Source organism: Pagrus pagrus (assembly GCF_965226575.1).
Source record: "Pagrus pagrus genome assembly, chromosome: 3".
NCBI classification, from domain to species: domain Eukaryota; kingdom Metazoa; phylum Chordata; class Actinopteri; order Spariformes; family Sparidae; genus Pagrus; species Pagrus pagrus.
Genome location: NC_140187.1, coordinates 5,194,052 through 5,213,562, shown reverse-complemented (window position 1 = coordinate 5,213,562; position 19,511 = coordinate 5,194,052). Strand labels below are relative to the sequence as shown.

General features: G+C 41.7%; 1 protein-coding gene across 8 annotated transcripts in view; it reads left to right on the top strand.

Annotated features, from left to right (window-relative positions):
• The window catches only part of chd6 (chromodomain helicase DNA binding protein 6), a 105,515-nt gene that overhangs the window by 75,360 nt on the left and 10,644 nt on the right, over nt 1-19,511 (top strand). For all 8 annotated transcript variants that reach the window (XM_084346069.1, XM_084346068.1, XM_084346071.1 and 5 more), the window contains exons 25-40: nt 105-223; nt 742-901; nt 1,536-1,625; nt 1,861-1,964; nt 2,250-2,379; nt 6,384-6,462; nt 8,480-8,537; nt 9,635-10,007; nt 10,317-10,525; nt 11,952-12,049; nt 13,055-13,894; nt 14,010-14,264; nt 14,972-15,287; nt 16,232-17,686; nt 18,134-18,285; nt 18,625-18,888. In XM_084346069.1, coding sequence (XP_084202195.1) covers nt 105-223; nt 742-901; nt 1,536-1,625; nt 1,861-1,964; nt 2,250-2,379; nt 6,384-6,462; nt 8,480-8,537; nt 9,635-10,007; nt 10,317-10,525; nt 11,952-12,049; nt 13,055-13,894; nt 14,010-14,264; nt 14,972-15,287; nt 16,232-17,686; nt 18,134-18,285; nt 18,625-18,888 — 4,702 coding nt within the window. The remainder of the gene's footprint in view (nt 1-104; nt 224-741; nt 902-1,535; nt 1,626-1,860; nt 1,965-2,249; nt 2,380-6,383; nt 6,463-8,479; nt 8,538-9,634; nt 10,008-10,316; nt 10,526-11,951; nt 12,050-13,054; nt 13,895-14,009; nt 14,265-14,971; nt 15,288-16,231; nt 17,687-18,133; nt 18,286-18,624; nt 18,889-19,511) is intronic.

Below are 19,511 nucleotides of genomic sequence, written 5' to 3'. Positions count from 1 at the left end.
TGCAGCCGGGCACCAGGATCAGAGCTGTAGCCATGATTTTATGAGACTAGATTTAAAAAAAAACATGTAAAAATTAAAAATGTATTTTACTTTTTGTTGTGCAGGGCTCTGCTGGTTTACTGCCTGAAACACTACAAAGGTGATGACAAGATCAAGAGCTTCATCTGGGATCTGATCACACCCACCAAGGAAGGACAGGAAGAGGCGCTGCTCAATCACTCGGGTCAGCATTTCACCATTAACATGCACTATAATGTTGCCTAGGACCTGAAAAGAGTAAGGAAAAGTAAAGGTATAAAAACAAAGAAGAAATAAAGGACATTATATCAAAAGGAATACATTTTTAAATGTTTGAATTATTCAGAAAAGGAGTGTTTCTCGTACAAAAATAGATAAATATACAATTAACATTTTTTTGTTAGAAATAACAGAAACACATAAATTATAGTGAAATTAATAAAAAAGCTTATAATTTTTCTTTTATATTCTGTTGTTAGTCTTTGTATTTTGACATTCATTTATTCCTTTATTTTTACTTGTTTATTATTTTATTTATTCCTCTTAGTGGAATTGGTGGAGTCTTTCAACTTCATCCATTGACTTTCATTGTAATGTTATTGTCAGAAAAGTTTACACTTCACTTTCAAAACTAATTTTACTTTTGAAGCTCCCACATCAAGATGATTTGCCCTGATGTGATAGTTATGTTTCCCTCTCCTTCTCCCTCTTTTTGTGTCTCAGGTCTCTCTGCTCCGGTTCCTCGGGGTCGGAAAGGGAAGAAGCTGAAGAATCAGCTGAACGTTCCTGAGTTGAAGAACGCTGACTGGCTGGTCCACTGTAACCCTGAGGTGGTGCTGCAGGACGAGAGCTACAAGAAGCACCTCAAACAACACTGCAACAAGTCAGTTTACAGATAACTGTAACAGTATGATTAAACAGTAGTCTATTACTGTGTGTAGTTGAGATAAACTGGATGAACAAGCTTGATGATGTAACAGTTGGACCTTTGCTTTGTGCCTTTTTTACGTGTTCAGTCTTAACTTGTTTGGTTGTGTAATTTATGAGCTGTAGAAGAACAGCTGCTAGAAATACGATAATCAGCCATAAAGATCATTTATGTTATTGATTAAGCTGAAAGCCGTGTTATTAAAGTGTTATGAAACACAGCATGAGGATAAAAACAGAACTTTGTGCTTGTTAAATGTAAAATGTTTGGAGCTGTTCATTTGTTTTAATGAACTCGTCACTCCTTGATCAGCTTGTGTGGCCAGGTGGGAGCAGTGACTTTGAATTTATTTAATTATAAGGAAGCGTGATGACAGAAGAACAGATTTATGATGCTGCTGAGATTACAAACATCTGCGAGAAAAGAGAAAGAGGATTAAAAAAGCATAAATAAACCAATAAAACAGTCGTACACTGTTGGGAGTTATTCAGCCAGTCTGAACAAACTGAAATACAATCTGTTCAGAGTGAGAAAGTAATCTATTCCAAGTTATCTAACTTAACCTCTGTCTCCCTCTTCTTCTTCACAGGGTGCTGCTGAGGGTGCGGATGTTGTACTACCTGAAGGTGGAGGTTTTGGGTGAGGCTGCCACTCAAGCTCTGGAGGGGATACCTGCCAGGTATGAAGAAGGCTCCATGTTCATGTTCAAACAAAACTTTACTGGACAGTTTGACTGTTGTTTTGTTGAATATTTTTGTCTTCCTGCTTGTTTACAGTAAACTGATGATGTGGTAGAGACGCGCTGTCAAAATGCAGTTTGACTGATGTTCGCGTTGTCAGTGAGCCGGAGCGTCCTGACTCGACACTGACAGCTCTGATCGATTGTTTGCATGTGTGTCTGTTTGTGTTGACAGTAAACTTGAGGTGGCGTTACCCGACATCGACTACATCGAGATCCCAGCTACATGGTGGGACGCAGACGCTGACAAGTCTCTCCTCATAGGAGTCCACAAACACGGTGAGGACGGGTGTCTGCTCACAGTTTGACAATTTGTAAACACGCAACAAATTTGTAGTTTTTTTAAATCTTTCTTTTCAGTTTGTCTACAGATGGATGGTCACATGAACACAGTTGATTTATATTTTTAACAATTAATTTTCATGCTGGGATTTAAGGCTAATTAAGTTGCACAAACATGGCATCTGTTATTGTATGTGTTGAATTTTCTGTCCTCATTATGTGTGTGTGTGTATTTTCGTGCTTTAATTGGTTGCGTGTTTATCAATGTGTGTCGTTGCTCAGGCTACGAGCGGTACAACGCCATGCGTGCAGATCCTGACCTGTGTTTCCTGGAGAGAGTGGGAATGCCAGATGTCACAGCGCTAACCGCTGAACAGGGAGGAGTCGAGGGCGTCCCTGACATGACTGACAGGTGATCACATCTGCTTGCACACAAATGCACACGGGTTTATACTGTAGAAAAACCTAAAGGTGGACATGAGATTTAAAAACAAACCTGCATAGACACACGTGTTTTCTTTTTTTCAATTTCATTTTCTTTGATATTTTCTCCATTTATCTGTAATGTTTCTGTTACTTTTATTTATATTTTCTGTAATTATAAACATCACAGAAGTTGTCTAAAGGCTGATTACCTGATCTGACAGCTTTGTATATAATATATATATAATATTCCTTTTTCAAACAAATTGCTATAATAAACAATTGTTAGCGATTTGCTGGTTATTCGAGATAAAAACATGGTGATTATCTTGTATTTTACGCTGGAAAAATAAAGGCTACTGACAAAGATAACAGCAAAAATAAATATAAAGTAACATTTTAAATTAGACATGTTGATAAAGAACGTCAGTAAAATACAAAAACGCATTCAACATGCACAGTAAAAAATACATTTCCATGCCCCCTTAACCTTCTGTTCCCATCACTCCTATCCTGTTTACACCTGGTATTAAAATGCGACCTGTATTAGGACACGTTGTGCCTTGATTGGAATGTGATTGGCTGACTGACCACATCTGGATGTAGTCTGGCTCACATTGTGTTCAGATCTTAGTAAGGTGTAAACGCAGCACACGGCATAACATTCAGACTTGTTTTCAGATAAAGCAAAATTTAGAGAGCGAGAAAGCAACAGGAAACTGAAAGAGCCATCAAAGTGCCAAAAGTGGTGTTATTCAACAGAACCGTAAAAAAATGAAAACAAAACTGGTGGAAAACAAATGACACAGTCTGTGCAGCTGATCTGCTGTTAAAAGGCCATATAATTCATCTAGTCATAGAGTAACTTGCATATCTGTACTGCAACACATCGGGACAAACACAATATCTTTTATACAAAGAAACAACTTGTATTATATTTGCAGAATTTACAAGAAGGGACAAATAATTAAGAATTTATAGTTTACAGCGTTTCAGTAAGTTAATAAAGTTTCCTCTAACTCAACCACTTAGAAAACTGCTTGATTTTTCAAGGGAGTCTGGGGTTGTTTGGCCACAATCTCAAATTGCAGGGCAAATATCTGATCTCAATGAGGATGATGATGATCTAAGAAAGACTATTGTGTTAATTGATATTAAGAATAATTTAATGGTATTCTTATAGGATCCCATTTTAATACGTGAATGATGTTACACGACCTGCCTTAAAAATGTAGGCGATGCAGGTGAAAAATGAATCAAATACAGTGAGAAATGACTATGTGCAACGTTGTGCAGCTGGCATATCATTTATCTTCGCTCTATACAAGAGGAGGAAAATAATTAATAATTTGTCACAGAACATGTGTTTCACCAAGTGTATAAAGTTTCCTTTTACTCAACAAAGCCCAGAACTGCTGATTTGAAGCTTTCCTTGAAATACTTGCAGGTCTCGCACAGGTTTTGCTCTGGATCCAATCTCAATTAGGATAATGAGAATATATTAAAAATACCAGGTGTGAATGCAAAGGAAAGAGCAGGTCATTTATTATCCGGATAACTTCCCATATTAATATGTAAATGTCTGTGTGCACCGTCTATATTTATCTTAAACTAGATTTTGACACAGGGACTTTTTACAATTAGCCCATGTCAAGACCCAGATCACGTCTGATGATAGTGTTTTTTGCTGGTGCATATTTAAAATCAGAATACAGTTGTAGTCATGGAGCTTTCAGGCCCTCAGTTAGACGCCTGTATTTTGCGCATTTGTTTATCCAGCCCTGTAAGTGGGGCTCTCGTACTCATATCGTAGAGACAGGTGACACACATGTCCACAAATCGGCTTCCTCGCTTCCCTGCAGCTCTTCAGCAGGAGTCACTTCCTCCTTCCACCAGTCGTTGCTTCTTTTTATTCTCAGTAGTAGCGTTCACAGCAGGTGCCATCACTGGTGTGAAAAACACATCCTGTCCTCTCTGCTGCCATGTTTGTTTTCGTCGCCACTGCCACCTCCCTTCCCACACACCTGCTCTACATCCTGAGCGTGAAAAACAAGATTATAAACACATTGAAAATAGAAATATACATCCAAAGGGTGGCATAGAGGTGCTAATAATGTCAGCAGCCACCAGTTTGTATAGATGTCAGGCTGACACACATACACAGCTGCAGCTGAATGTCCATAAAGTATTTAATTCTTACCATAACCTATAGCTGAACTTTAAAAGGTTTCTGGTTTTTCCTCACAAGAACTGCGAAAACTGTCCTCACAAGTCATTTTTCTGGTAGTTTCACTGCACTTATGAGAGGAACCTGTTCAAGCCAGACTGGAATAATTGACAGAGAAAAAGAGGAAAGTGAAAACACGGTGTGGAAATGTATTTTCTGGGTGCTTGCTGCTCTGGCTGACAGCAGAGCTATGAAGATGAGACGCTCAGGAAGCTTTGATCCTCTTCCTGAAGGTAATTGAAGCTGCCATTCGCTTTGTTACCTGTTCAACCTGAAGCTGTTCCCAGCTGAGCACTGCGACTGTGTGACAGGAAGATCTTCTAGTCTCAGAATGTTAACTCGGCAGGATTCCTGCACAGGTTGGGGAAAAAATAAATAAGTACACAGAACAGAAGGGAAACATTACAAGGATGAATATGTGCACACACAGGTGGTACAGTAAATGTGGCTCCTCAAAACCTGCATACAATTTTCGCAAAAATATTACACTTTTCACAAACTGCAGCGTTAGAAGTGTTTGCTTTCTGTGGAAAACAAACATGGTGTTTTTGAAACTTAAAAGTTTTGGAGTTTGGATGGTATTTGTAAAAGAACTGTCAGCTCCAGAGAAGTGTGCAGTAGGGCTGGACCGAAAGCTTGGAAGCTTCTGCACTTGACATGGTAATCCACGTCGACATCCAAAATTCCCGGGTCTGTCCCGCACCAAAAGTCAATGGGGTCTATTCTTGGCCGAGACTCATCCTCCATCCAAGTTGAGGGGAAATCCCTTCAGCAGTTTTTGTGTAATCCTACTGACAAACCAACCAACAAACAAACTTACAGACGCAAGTGAAAACAAGCTCCTTGGCGGAGGTAAAAATGAAGTGATCATTGATATCAAAAATCGAAATTTAACATATGAAGAATTTTGATCCGGGGCCAGAAATTTCTCTCCAGTGAGTTAAGCTTTGTTTTGTTGAGTCTTAAAGTGTGAAAAACACACTCTGCTGTGAACGTACATAGATGTTTAAAGAACCAGCCTGGTTATTTTAAGGGTTTTAAAAAGCCTTCGGAGGAGCAGGAAGCCTCTGTGTTGCGATAGATGACCGAAAAAAGACCATTTAAAATGACTCCGTTTCCAAACTGTAACATTGAGACAACACATTATATGATTTTATGTTATAAAGGTTTTAATATTTTCATATTTGGCTTTAACATGGACTGTATTTGCAAGACTTGATGAAACAGGATGTAGCATTATTTTCTTGTTGTTTATTGTTTTAACTCTTTTCTGTTCTGTTTCTGTGAATAAGACATGAAGCCTTTTCATGTTTTTCGTCTCTTTCATTCATACATTACCATCAACCAAATGCCCGGAGATATGCTGTCATGTTCAGCTGCTTCGTTATTGATTTAAAAACATTCCCTCCTCGCATTTTCTTTCTTCTATGTGCCTCGGGACGTCTTTAGTTGATGCTTCTTTAAACACATAAAGACAACGGCATGATGTCTCATGTTTTATCTGTTTTCTTTACATCCGATTACAGTTTGACAGGTCATAAGCTGACAGGCCCTTTGTTGTGTCCCGGCATTGTTAACCGCATTTTCTTTCTTTTGTGTCATTTCTTGTTTCTTCAGTCAAACATCAATGAAACATGGAGTCCTTATTTACAGCTCCCATTGAATTCAATGCTTATATGTGTCACCCTCAGTCGTACACTGGGAGCACAGTAGGGATTATATGTGTCATTAAAGCTGTTTTGTTCTTGTCTGTCTTCTTTTGTCAGTGTTTGCAAAACTGAGGAGGCGAAGGACGACACTGAAATTAAAGCTGATGGAGGCGAAGATCGAGACGAGAGCAGCAAGGTGAGGTTCCTCTGACATTAATGTCTGAAAAGATCTCTCTTCTCTTTCTCACTCACTCCGCAAACAACTGGAGATTCAGTTTATTCCTATACGGACACATCATCATGAACCTCTTTAGAAAATGTCTAATTTTGTGTGGTGATGGTTAAAACTACCTCTGGGATATTTAAAATTTTGGATCCTTCAGAGTTGATGAGAAACAGAAGAGTTTGGCCTCCAGGTGCTGTAAAAAACAATTGTGTTCAGTTAATGATGCATTTTAATACGGAGCACTTTTAATAACTGAACAGATGATGTGTAAAAAATAATCTCTGGTATCTTTTTATTGCTTATTTTATTAGGTTTTTATCTTTCTTTGCTTTAAACTTCAGTGCAACTAAGTTTTGTTTTTTTTCTGCAGCATTTTGCTCTCAATCTGCATTTATCACAGCAAGAGCTCCTAATGTCATAGTGACAAAATAAGTTTCAGGTAACTGATGTGTTCTGCTCTTGCTAGATTTAATAAATGCTCATGAAAGGAGTAATTGCTATTTTTAAAAATGAAATCATCTAGTCAATAGAAATTCTGCAGAAATAATCCTAAACGTGACAAATTACAAATGTTTTGTACTTGAAGAGATGAGATCATGGAGAAAAGCAACCCAACAAGGTGGAAACAAGTTCATGTTGAGTTTCCTCTCATGTTGAGACCATTAATTGTAACATTGGTCTGACTTTTCTTGTGTAGGAAATGGTCGGGATGGGCCGTAATTAAATGTAATTGTTTTCAGTCCTTCTATGGAATAATTTCTCGATGAAATGATCAGATCATATTTTATTATTGTATTACACAATTCTCTGATCCAGTTCATCTATTCCAAGTAAATGTTAGTCAAGAACACATTTGACACCTTTCAAAAGGTTTTGTTTGTTCTACTGTATCAGAGCCCATCATTTTAAATCACAATGCCTCAGGGGGCTTTCCAATCTCCACAGTGTATGACGACCTTTGTTCGTGTAAGGAAAATCCCTAAATAATCCTTTTAACAGGGAAAAAAGTAACCTCAAGAAGAGCCATCCCTCTTTCAGGGAGGACAGATGATGTTACATGTATAGAAGAAACTAACAAAAACACAGGATAAACAGATTGAGGTTGTCAAAAGTATGAATAGTTCAGTATTTTTTCTATAGCACATGTTTAAAGTGATACAACATTTGATTTCAATAGTGTCAAAACTACCAAAACTACAGTATTTAAAAAGTAGATCTACAATCAGATTTTCAACATAAGGCTTCACAAATATTAACACATTATCATAGACGTGTTGGTATTATGTTCAGTGACTTTTCCTGTAGCAGCACTGTGTGCAGGTTGTAAAACAAAACAAAGAAAAAGAATTATCTTGTTTTGCAGAGATGCTTTTCCTTTATGCCATGTGAGGTACAGATTACGGGTTTTTATATACTCTGTTATCAGGACAACCTTAATACAGATAACAATGACAAAAATGTGGAGTGTGGATCCAGGAAAATATTGTTATTGATCCTTTGACATTGATTTTATGTACAAATCCATGAAAAAAAATTGTCTAATATACGAGTTTATACACTATTTATATCTCAGGGAAATGTTGTACCCATTTACATGATCCATCTAATGTATATAACATTTTTATTATATTCTACGTATCTATTTGTTTTAGTACTGTATATTTTTATTTTACTTTATTTTATTTTTCTCTTCTTTCTCCTCATGCTGCTACTTTTTGTTATTGTTTGCACTGTTTGTCCCTTTTGCTGCTGTGTCCAATTGAATTTCTCCCACGAGGATTGATAAAAGTACATCTTATCTTGTTTTGGCCGTAGCTCCCGTGCTCTGGACAACACACCCGTTTGACAGAATGACTTGTTTCTTGTAGTTACTGTATGTGTAAGAGTTATGACTTGATAATCCTCATCCTTGTGGTATTTTTTATATTGCCTTTGTGGAAATTGGATGTTTTCTTTCTGCTAATATTTGTGTATCTTTAACGCGCAGGGAGAGGAAACCTGCTCCAGCACAGACACCTCAGACAAGCCTGACAGCACAGGTCTAGGTGAGACGAGACACACTGTACAGTTACACGTACACATGTTTGTTAATATCAAGAAAGCCAAGTCGGTACACAGCATGCGTCTGCAGGGAAATGTTCGTCATAAGCGGCCTTGAAAAGAAGAACGAACACAGGGAAGCATCTTTACACTGAAGATCCACAGACGCACATAAATACATGCCAACTAGACAGACAGCTGTTTAATGTTGTGACATTTACAGGTCTTAAAGGCAGTTTAGGATATCATATCACTAGTAATCTTAATTTTTCTGTAATGAGTGAGAAATCCCTTCAGACGACATGGTCCATCTCACCCTCTATTCAGTCCAAGAGGTTCCTTCCCTCGATGCTTCTGGCTGCATCTGAACCCATTTTACCTTTCAGCTGAAGTCTTCATTACACCACTGCACACTGAGTCCAGGGGTGATCCAGTGTGTGAAATGAGTTTTGATAGTTTTAATGGTGCTCTCTGTCTCAGAGGGTACGTTTAATGGACATCTAATTGTTGAATAGGCCCCTGGAGAAAGAAATGGAAAGACTTCAACACCAGCATGCAAATACCCTGACATTGTTCTGGTGTCACTGAGAGACAGTAATATTTTAATATTTTATATTAAGTGAAGTTAGAGAATATTTAAGGAAAGGTGGAGTATGAGGTTACATTTTCGAAGATGAGCAAATTCAATTTTAAAACGTACTGTTTTGATAGATTGTGTTTTGGTGATTTCCAGCTCCTGGATTCATTGCCTTTTATTGAGAATTTAAGAATCTTTTCAAATTCACGATGGATTAAATTAGATGCGGCCGACAGTACACAGATTTATATCGTACATTTGCAAAATCTCATAGAAAAATGTCTTTATGTAGCTGCTTTTGAAGACAAAATAAATACTGATAGATTTGAGAAGTTTGGCTTATTTTTTTAAACAAAACAAGAAAACAGTTTGTAGGAAAACAGGTCTATATTTAACTATCAGTAAAATAATTATTTTGGTATCATTTATTTATGTTTTATACAGGGTTGTAGCAGCAGCATCACTAGATTTTACAGGTTGTTTTAATGTTCAGTAATAGAAACATTGGGCCTCTTTTCCTCACAGACTCCCAGATGTCTGGTGACTTGTGTGCCACTGATGGACCACTGGTCACCACGACGACAACAGGAACAGGGACCGGGGTTGCAGCTCTCCATGTCGTCCAGGCCCGGCCTCTCTGGCCCACTGGCCCTGCCCTGACGGCCCGTCTACGGCGCCTGATCACCGCCTACCAGCGCTTCACGCTGCGCCGCGAGCCGATGCTCAGGCACGACTTCATGCTTCACGACGGCCTCGTCAGCATGGGGATTGGAGGAGGTGCAGCCGCTCACAGTCATCACGCTGGAGGGCCGCTGGCGTGGCAGCTGGGTGAAGAGCTGAGGCGGTGTTCTGTGGTCGCCACTGAGCCTGACCCGCTGTTTCTTGAGTGGCAGAGGAGGTAACGATGAAGCAATAAAGTGGTGTATCTACATACTATGAGATCAATGTGTTCATTCAAATGTTATTTTTATTGCCGATACTTTTGGATCTGCATCTGTGGCCTATTATCCTGGAAAAGCATCACTTAACATTGTCAAGACACCGTCAACATTAGCCTCTGCAGCATCTTGTCTAAATTATAAGCATGTATTCCCACTTTTATATGCATCTGTTTGTGTCACATAAAATAAATCTGAAGTCAATCGTCCGCATACTTCATGAACATGATACTTGAAACATTATAACTGCCTCCCCCATCTTCTTTAAGGTGGACTCGTCGAGAACAAGCAGATTTCTACCGCACGGTGTCGTCCTACGGGGTGGTGTACGACACGGAGAGGAAAGCCTTCGACTGGTCCCAGTTCAGAGCGCTGGCCCGACTGGAGAGGAAGACGGACGAGAGTTTGGAGAGATACTTCAACTCGTTTGTCAACATGTGTAGGACGGCCTGCAAACTGCCTCCAAGGAAGGAAGAAGGTATTGTGATTGGGATTGATCCCACACACACAGATGGACATGTGTTATTCAAACCTTAAGACACTTTAGATTTGACAGAAACATCAGTGATCGACTGAAACCTGCTCAGGATTTCCTGCTTTGTTTTATTGTCACAGTTGGCTGGTTTTACAACATAGTAACAAGCTCATATGGCAGTGAGTCCAACACTGTTTTAATTACAAGTCTCATTGGAGTGCAGCCACATCCCTCCTGGGAAACATTACTGACCTCTGCTGGTGGGAGGATTCGTTTGATCTTAATTGACAAGTTATTTGCATTTCAGTTGTCACTTTTATTTATACAGCCCAATATTAGAAATCACAAATTTGCCTCAAGCGGCTTAACAATCTGTGCAGCATACGTACTCTCTCTCTCCTTCGACCCTTGATTCAGACAAAGAAAAACTCAGTTAACAGGGGAAAAAAATGGAAGAAACCTCTGTCAGAGCAGCAGAGGAGCGATCCCTCTCCAAAAATAGAAAGTATAATAGATGTTGTGTGGACAGAACAGATCAACATGGTAAAATTAAAGTATGGAAAATCAGGACTGACAGCTGTACACTACTATCCCTTATGTTATGTTATGGATGTGCTTGAGGAAAGGAAAGCCTGTCGAAGCTTCAAATATTCTTGGGTAATTCTCACTGTATTATGAATATATATTAAGAATATGGAAGCAGATAGATGTTGAACAACTTCAGGTGTCGCCTAACAGCCGTGATGTCCACCAGGGAAACCTGGAAGAGAACAAACTCCTCAAACGCACAGGAAGCAAAACTCAAACACATTCAAACAGAGAGGAGGAAAGAACGCACAGACACACAGATGAGAGACAGAGACGACATGTACACAAGGGAAAGAGAAGAAGAGAGGCTGAAACTCCTGGAGGATGAGGATCCAGATCCAAACGTCTGGAACGAGGCATTGACAGCCAGGAGAGAGAGATAAAGGTCCCAGAATGGTTGATGGTCGAGCAGAGAGAAGCCCGAGTGAAAACAGACAAACAAATCAGAAAATGATACATTAAATCAAAAATAAAACTGTTAATGAGTCTCAGGACATACTACAACATATAAAACATGGAGTGTCGCCTCTCAGATTAATTTAAACAGGGTTTATTTGCTCTTGCGTGTTAACAGAAATTGCATATTTATTTACCTCGATGATAAAACATGTTATACTTTGATGAGGTTGACAGGAGAAGACAACATACACTCACACAGCTATTTTAAGCTGCTGTACATGAGGGATGAATTGTAAATACATCAAAGATGGCAGTGACTCACAAACACACTTGAACTTATTTATCTGTTTCCTCTCACCCGCTGCCTTCATCTCTCACACTTCCTTCATGCCTCTCGCTGCCTCCGTACCGGTGTTGACGGTCTCTCTCCTGTTTCCTACAGGTTTGGTGGATCCAGCTGTGTTTGTTGAGCCTCTGACAGAAGAGAGAGCTGCCCGCACTTTATACCGCATCGAGCTGCTGCGCAAGATCAGAGAGCAGGTGGGCAAAGCTTCATCATTCACACTAGTTCACTTCAAAGATCACCTCCAACACCACAAACGTTTGTTGAGTTCATGTCAGGACACAAATGAACCTCATGCGTCACTCCTTTCTTATTATGTGTTGCATTTGATCGTGTTTGTGTCAAAAATAGCCCCTTCTTCTCCTGTCATCAGTAAAAGTGTGGTGACAGATGTGACAGACATCTGTAAATCTATCTAGAAGTTTCTTGTTGAGTCATTTTATCGTACCCTGACTTTTTCATGCCTCACAACAACTTTATGCTTAGGTAATGGGTCTCAGGGGATGCCCACAGTGAACTCACTGCTTTATTGCATCCTATTTGCATCATCCAAAGCATGATGGGAGCCAAAGTGCCAGTGCTTAAAACGTATTCATCCTAAAAGCAAATAAGAAACAGCGTCAGAAATTAAGGAGTATTGTTTTTGCATTTGTTTCACTACATTTCATAGAGGTAATAAGGTATTATGTTGAGTGTAAACTCCTCAGTATAGTATAGCTAGCAGCATATCAAACTGGGCCACTGATTTCCTGATATACACCTGGCAGTAATCTGGATAATTGCCCAGCTCCTTTATCAGCAGGAGAAACTCTCCTTGCTCTTGTCTTGTTTTCAGGATTGATTGAACCTAGTAGGCTTTTGTCTTTTCCTTTTCTGAGGAAGTGAGAACCACAAGACAGCTTTAACTTTTCTCACACTGTGAATTTTGACAACAAATAGAATAATAAACGCATCAAACTCAGTGTGACGGATTCAATAAATACATAAAGGGAATGATATCAAGCAAAAAGTGCTTCATGGTTCAAGGGGTAAAAGCAAACAGAAGGAACTTCTGCTCTTTGTCTTCTTGGTGCTGTGTTGTACTGATGACTGGCAGATTAAAGATGACCACCGTTCTTGTTCTTACTTTTTTTTTCAGTGGAACATTTATTCTTTACATACAGTCTTCTGTTTTATATTAACACCTCCTTGTATTACCTCAGGTTCTCCGTCACCCGTTAATCTCGACCCGCCTCCAGCTGTGCCGCCCTTCTCTCTACCTCCCGGTCTGGTGGGAGTCTGGTAAACACGACCGTGACCTCCTCATTGGGGCGGCGCGTCACGGCCTGAGCCGCACCGACTTCTACATCCTGAACGACCCCCAGCTGAGCTTCCTGGAGGCTCACAGGAACTACGTCAGGGGACACCCCTCTCATCTTCATCCTCAGAGTCATCACCACCCTCACCATCCAGGCTTGGCGACTCACCCTGGCATCTCGTCTTCATCCTCTTCCTCCTCATCTCACCCGCAGCTGCCTCATCCTCACTGCTGTCTGTATGACTCCGGACTCGGTCGACACTCCCCCCAGCCTCCTGAATATCCCCACCAGTCCTCTCACCACCACCACCACCATCACCACCAGCATCACCCAGTGCCTCCATCAGCTCCTTCTCCCTCCTCCTCCTCTTCCTCCTCCTCTCACCCTCACCTCCACCCTCCACCATTGGACGCCCACAGTTCTGCCTCGCCTAGTCTGGGAATAGTTCCTGGGTCACGGGGAGATTTCCTCGACTGTCCTCCTCTGGATGAGAGTCTGGAGCTGGGCTCGCTGCACCATGACGCCATGTCTGCAGAGGCTTTACATGGAGGGAAGGCCTCCAAAGACGCCCTCAACGGGTTCCCATTCAACTCGGCAACAGGAGGACAAAGCATGCTCAACTCGTACGGTGTGGGAGGAACAGACCTTGATTCAAAACTGAGGAGTGACGTGCTTGTTGGAGAGCAGGGCTCCTCAGAGGAGACCGGGCTGATGGCACCGTCAGTGGAGTTGGACCAGTTACAGGTACACACTGTACACAAAGCTACCTTTGAATTCTGTCCATTTCTTACAAGTGACACCTTTAAACGTGAGAAAAGTGTGAAAATCTTTAATCGGCCATCACCTTTTGTCTCTGCAGGCTCCCTGGGACGGTACAGACCACTCCAGTCCTGCTCACCACATGTTCAACGAGTCTGATCCGATCCTGGGTCCTTCCACTCTGGAGACTGGCTTTCTGGAGGAGGAAGACGAGGAGGCGCAGGGGGGAGACAGAGGAGGGGAGGAAGGTGGAACTCTGGAGGAGTGTTTGGGCCTCCCGCCATCATCGTCACCCTCCCACCCCTCTGCAGAAGACTCTGTGGAGCCACTGTCCTCGAGTTACATGCTCTTCAAGGTCGGCTTTTATATCCTGCGCCGTCAGGCTCACTCAATGATCATTTCAAATCTGATAACTATTTTTAAAATTATGTTTTCAGGCAGAAAATGGACAAATACGCTAGATTGACTATAAAATTAACCTTTTCTGAATGGAAAAAAGTTGAGGTTCTGTCATGATACTGTGAGACAATGGGCCATCTTCTAAAGTATCTAATGTTTCACAGCTTTCAGGAAGGTTTTTTTAAACGTTGAATAGAGTTCAGATATTCAATGAATGGGTCATGTTTGCATAAAGAAGCCACTTCAGCTGTGACTGACTTCTGTCAGGGTGGGTAAGCATTTTGAATAAAATTTTGAAGAGCTACTTGACCTGCCGAACACTGAGCACCGTGTCCTCTAATGACTGTTAGGATTATGCAACAGGGGACATTTTTGATTAATAAGGAAGAGCACAGTGAAGGGCTGGACCGGTCAGTATTATTTTAATAAGAATATTTCTCTTACATATTACAAAATGGCTCATGTACACTCATGATCAGTACAATTAATAATGTTCCACTTCACTCAAGTCTTCTTACATTAAAAACAAAACCTTCAGTAGCTTGTTAAGTTTGTTTTTAATCACACTTCTCTGTAACATTATGTACCAATATTTAATAAAACAATAACAGAATGTGATTCTCTAGTAAATCTGATGTTAATATTGTTGTTGTTTATATTCAGGATATCGGTGTGACCGAGGAACCCAGCGCCGATCAAACCGACCTATCAGCGAGTCCCCCTCCTCCTTACGTCCCCCCTCCTCCCCTCTCTCTGTCTGACATCACCGCCCACGAGCCGCAGGATAGGCTGGGCCACTCTGATGTCGCTGAGAGCCTGACCAGTCCTGTGGCGGAAGGAGACGGCCAGGAAGGAGGCACTGGGTTCGAGTTTGACGACAAAGATGAAGATGAAGTGGAAGACTTGTCGAGGGCGACCACGCAGCGGCGCAAAGGAAGAGATCAAAGTCTGGAAAGAGAAGAGTGTGATGCAGACCAAAGTATGTAACAAAGTGCTGGTTCTGAAAAAACTAAATCCCTAAAGTGACCACAAGAAAGACGTTAGGCCCAGACTGTGTCGTTAAAGTGTCATTGAAAAGTTGTTGGAAAGAAACAATCTGCAATGATTTATGGAATGATGAGGTCCATCACTCTTTAAACAATTTTTTCCTTTTTTCAATTTTGTGTTGCTCCAAATCAAGTTTCTAGGATTCATCTCATGATTGGTTGGCTTACTTCCAGGCTTAAAACTCTTTATAGAAGGATTTACTGCAACATCAATGTAGTGAAAGATGGGAAATTCACTTCTGGAACTGGAGCCGTTCAAAAAGTGGGCAGTCACTAAGCTCTATAATCTATCCAAACAAATTAAACAACTCTAAATTTGTCAGCAATCCAGATTGTCAGTGTCTGAAGGATATCCCCTGAACAGGGTCATAAAATGTTGAATAAATCTAACTTTAGCAAGCTTCTTAACATCCTAAAAGCCACTTTGGGTGTATTTTATTATGCTGACGCATTTCCACGCTTCCCTCGATTCCTTCCCTTCTCGCAAGTAAGATAGGAGAGGAGACACCTGTGTTTCCTCGCTGTGTGCTTGTGAAGCCTGTTCGCCCATCTTCACCTTTAAGGTACATTTAAGGGATTGGAAGATCCTCTATTATTGCTGAGGGGAAACTATTTCCAGGTCACAGCAGGAGGGAGCAAGGCGAGAAAGCATAAGTTGGCATAATGAAAAGTGTGGGATCCGAAAATGTCGAACTTTGGTGACCTCGTGGAAGTTTAGAAAAACATTGAATCGTTTTTCCATCTGAACTTTACTTTAATTAGAACAACTTCCTCTAGACAGCATCTTTAAATTAACTCTGCTCCTTTGCACATGATTGAGTTCTCACTGAACAAAAACTGCCAGGCACTATTTAATCTTGATGCTGTGTCGTCACAGGTGCAGACCAAAGTTTGGGAGTCTTGAATCCACCCATGAAGGTACCACAGATGGATGGGATAGAGCCAGAGGCGAGCCTTGGAGAACAGGATGAGAGGATGGAGGTCTCAAACCAACTGTCTCAAGACCTGCAGGAGAACTTTGACCAAGCAGAGCACAAAGAGGAGTTACCTTATCTTGGGAAGCTGGAACAGGAGGGTAGTCTTGCATGTCCCGAGTCTATTGAAGAGCCTGGGGAGGAAGTGGACGGGTTGATTTTGTATCAGACAGTGGAGGAAGAGACGATGGAAAACTCTCTTGATGCTGAAACGTTGATAGGGAACGCAGGTGGAGAGTTTGTAGAAAATTCCAGAGAGGATGGTCCAGGTGATCTTGCAGATCAGGTGGATGAGATCTCAGAGGGGCAGATTGATCATATTTCCCTCATTGAGGTTCCTGTGGTTCAACCATGTGATGAAACCACAGGACAGGCTGTGAAACAACCAGACACCAAACTCAATGAGATAGAGCTGGAGAGTATTTACTCCGAATATGCACAACCCTCCTGTCCTGCTGCTTCTGTCTCGTCTCCTATAGTCGCATCAAAGTCTGATGAAACCACCACAAAGGAAAGCAGAGGAGCTGGAGTCAAAACTGAAGTCACCATGGATCACGAAAACTATGAAGGTACAGCCGAAGATCTGAGTTTATCAGCTGGCAGCAGAGACTCGATGAATAGAGCCTTGACATTCTCCCTTGATCAGGACAATAAAGACAATCTGCTTGAACAAAATGAAATCAAAATGGCTCCTGCAAACAGTATTGACACAAAGCCATCAGATCTTAAATTTTCTCTCTCGCCGGACAGTCGTGATGAGAAGAAACCGCAGCCATTAGAGCTGCCGATCAAGGTAGAAGAGCCCAAGACTGAGACTGTTGACGATGTGTATCCTGACAGCTCCGAAGTCAAACACGAGAAGTTCTTTTCTTACGCTGTTAAGTCAGAAGAGCTGGTGACCAAAGCTGAGCGGGTAGACTATCCTGTCAAACCAGAAACACTGGAGACCAAATCTGAACATCTCAACCTTCCCATGAAGCCTGAGAGTCTGGACAGTAAACCTGAAGTCATCCAGTTTGCAGCCTTCACAGATGGTGCTGAAGTCAAACCTGAAGCAAAACCAGACGGTCTCGTGTTCGCCGCTTATCCACACGGAGCCAAGCTAAAGACTGAGACAAAACCAGAAGGTCTGGAGTTCACAGCGTACCCAGACAGCTCTGAGATCAAACCTGAGGCCAAGCCAGAGGGCCTCGAGTTTAGAGCGTTACCTGAGATCAAAGCTGAGGCGAAGCAGGAGCTGCTGGAGGCCGACAGCACCGTCCTGACCCCGAAGCTGGAGCAGACGGACGGGCTGGTGGACACGTCGGGAGGTCTGGTGGTGAAAGGACAAGTGAAGGAGGAGAGGCCAACGACACCAGGTAAGAACACCTTTTATTCAAGGTTTATTCACAGCAGAGCAGCAAATAATGATTATTTATGAATTTATCTATTGAGTAATGATCCAGTCTGTTGTTTAGTTTATAAAAGGATGGAAAGTGATGATTAATTCTCATCACACATTCTCAGATTCAAAAAATGTGCTTTGTTTTCGGAGTCGAGTAGTTTCACAAGTGTCTGTGGGGGAAGCCAGCTGGTCGGTTCCAAGACCCCTCCTGCCCCTTTTCTGTTTGCTTATGTTGTTAATATAATATCATCATCGCAAAACACAAACAAATACTGTGATATACTGAGGTCATTTCGCCCACCACCTGTTTGTATTCTTGGTTCTCACTGTTATATTGGGATTGTCATTTATTTTGAAAAATGCTCTGCTTCTAAAAACACGACACGTTGTTGAGCTTTAACCCGTCATCCTCTCTTTGTAGTGACTGTGGTGGAAGGTTATGTGAGTAGTCCCCGGTTTGCAGCTCCAATTTCCATGTGTGAGATTCCCGACAGCCTCCATGACAGCAGGGAGCCGACCATCGCTCAGCTGTTACAGGAGAAAGCACTTTACTCGTTTTCTGAGTGGCCGAAGGTACTGTGGTGTCAACTATGCCTAAAATGTCTGTTATGATATTTCAAGAACTGTATGACATGCAGCACAAAGCACAGCAGAGGGTTACAGCCAAATGGTAATCCTCTCATCCAAACAACAAAATCTTTTTTAGCAACAAAACGTGCTACATCATGAGCTAGATACTTATATTTTAGCCCCAATATGTTGTCACGATGCATGAAAAAAAGAATATCTGCTGTAAGAAGACAATGACGACTGTCACTTACAGGAAGCAGTGTCCCCTTTTGATGAGCACAGCTTAGAAAGTCCTCCTGCAGCAATTAGTTCAGTCCTCTTCTGTTGTGTCGCTCCCTGTAGGACCGGGTCATCATCAACCGCCTGGACAGCATCTGCCACGCCATCCTGAAGGGCAAGTGGCCTTCATCCAGCGAGCAGTACGACTCGCCCGGCTCCCTGACTGCCAACTCCTGCCTGGCCAACAGTTTAGCCCAACACCAGCACCACCGGACAGGCTTCCTCCCCACCACGGCCTCCAGCTCCGTCTCAGGCCAGGCCAGGGTTCAGCAGACGAACCCTGGACTGGGGTTCCCCATCCCTCCCCCTCTCACAAGACTACCTAAGGTGAGGATTACCGGTGACCCTCTGAATGTATGAATGAACTCCCTTCGATGTACATATCTATGCATCTGTCATCTGTCCCCATGTATCTCCACTACCTCACACCATGGTTCATGCGAGTGGTGTCCAGTTTGCACTGCTAATAATGCTCAATGATGCTAATAATATTAAGCTGACTGTAGACTCCTGTAGTTTATATTTGAAAACATATGTTTTGCATATGTATCTCTGTTAGATTTATTAGATTTAAGGAGCAATTTATAAGATATGGCCTGTTCTGTCTCCTAATAGCACTAAGGTCCTGATCAGAGCCGCTGCAAATCACCTCCGTACTGTTTCCCCTGTCTTCAAACTGACCTCTGTTTTTGTGTTCAGTCCCAGTTCAGTTGAGCTTCCTTGTGATCCAAGGTCACGGTCCAGGTAGACATCCGTCAGCTAATAGGGCCTCTGGCTTCATGGCTAACTGAGCTAACCTGCTAACGATGGCTAGCTACAGCTTAAGATAGATACAGCAAAGAGTACAGTGAGCAGCAGTGTTCTGCCTATACAGGAGCTACCTTTGAGTTCTGGCCATACCTTACCTCTGAGCTTTAAAAGATCTTTACCGAAGTGGGTTTGTAACTGTA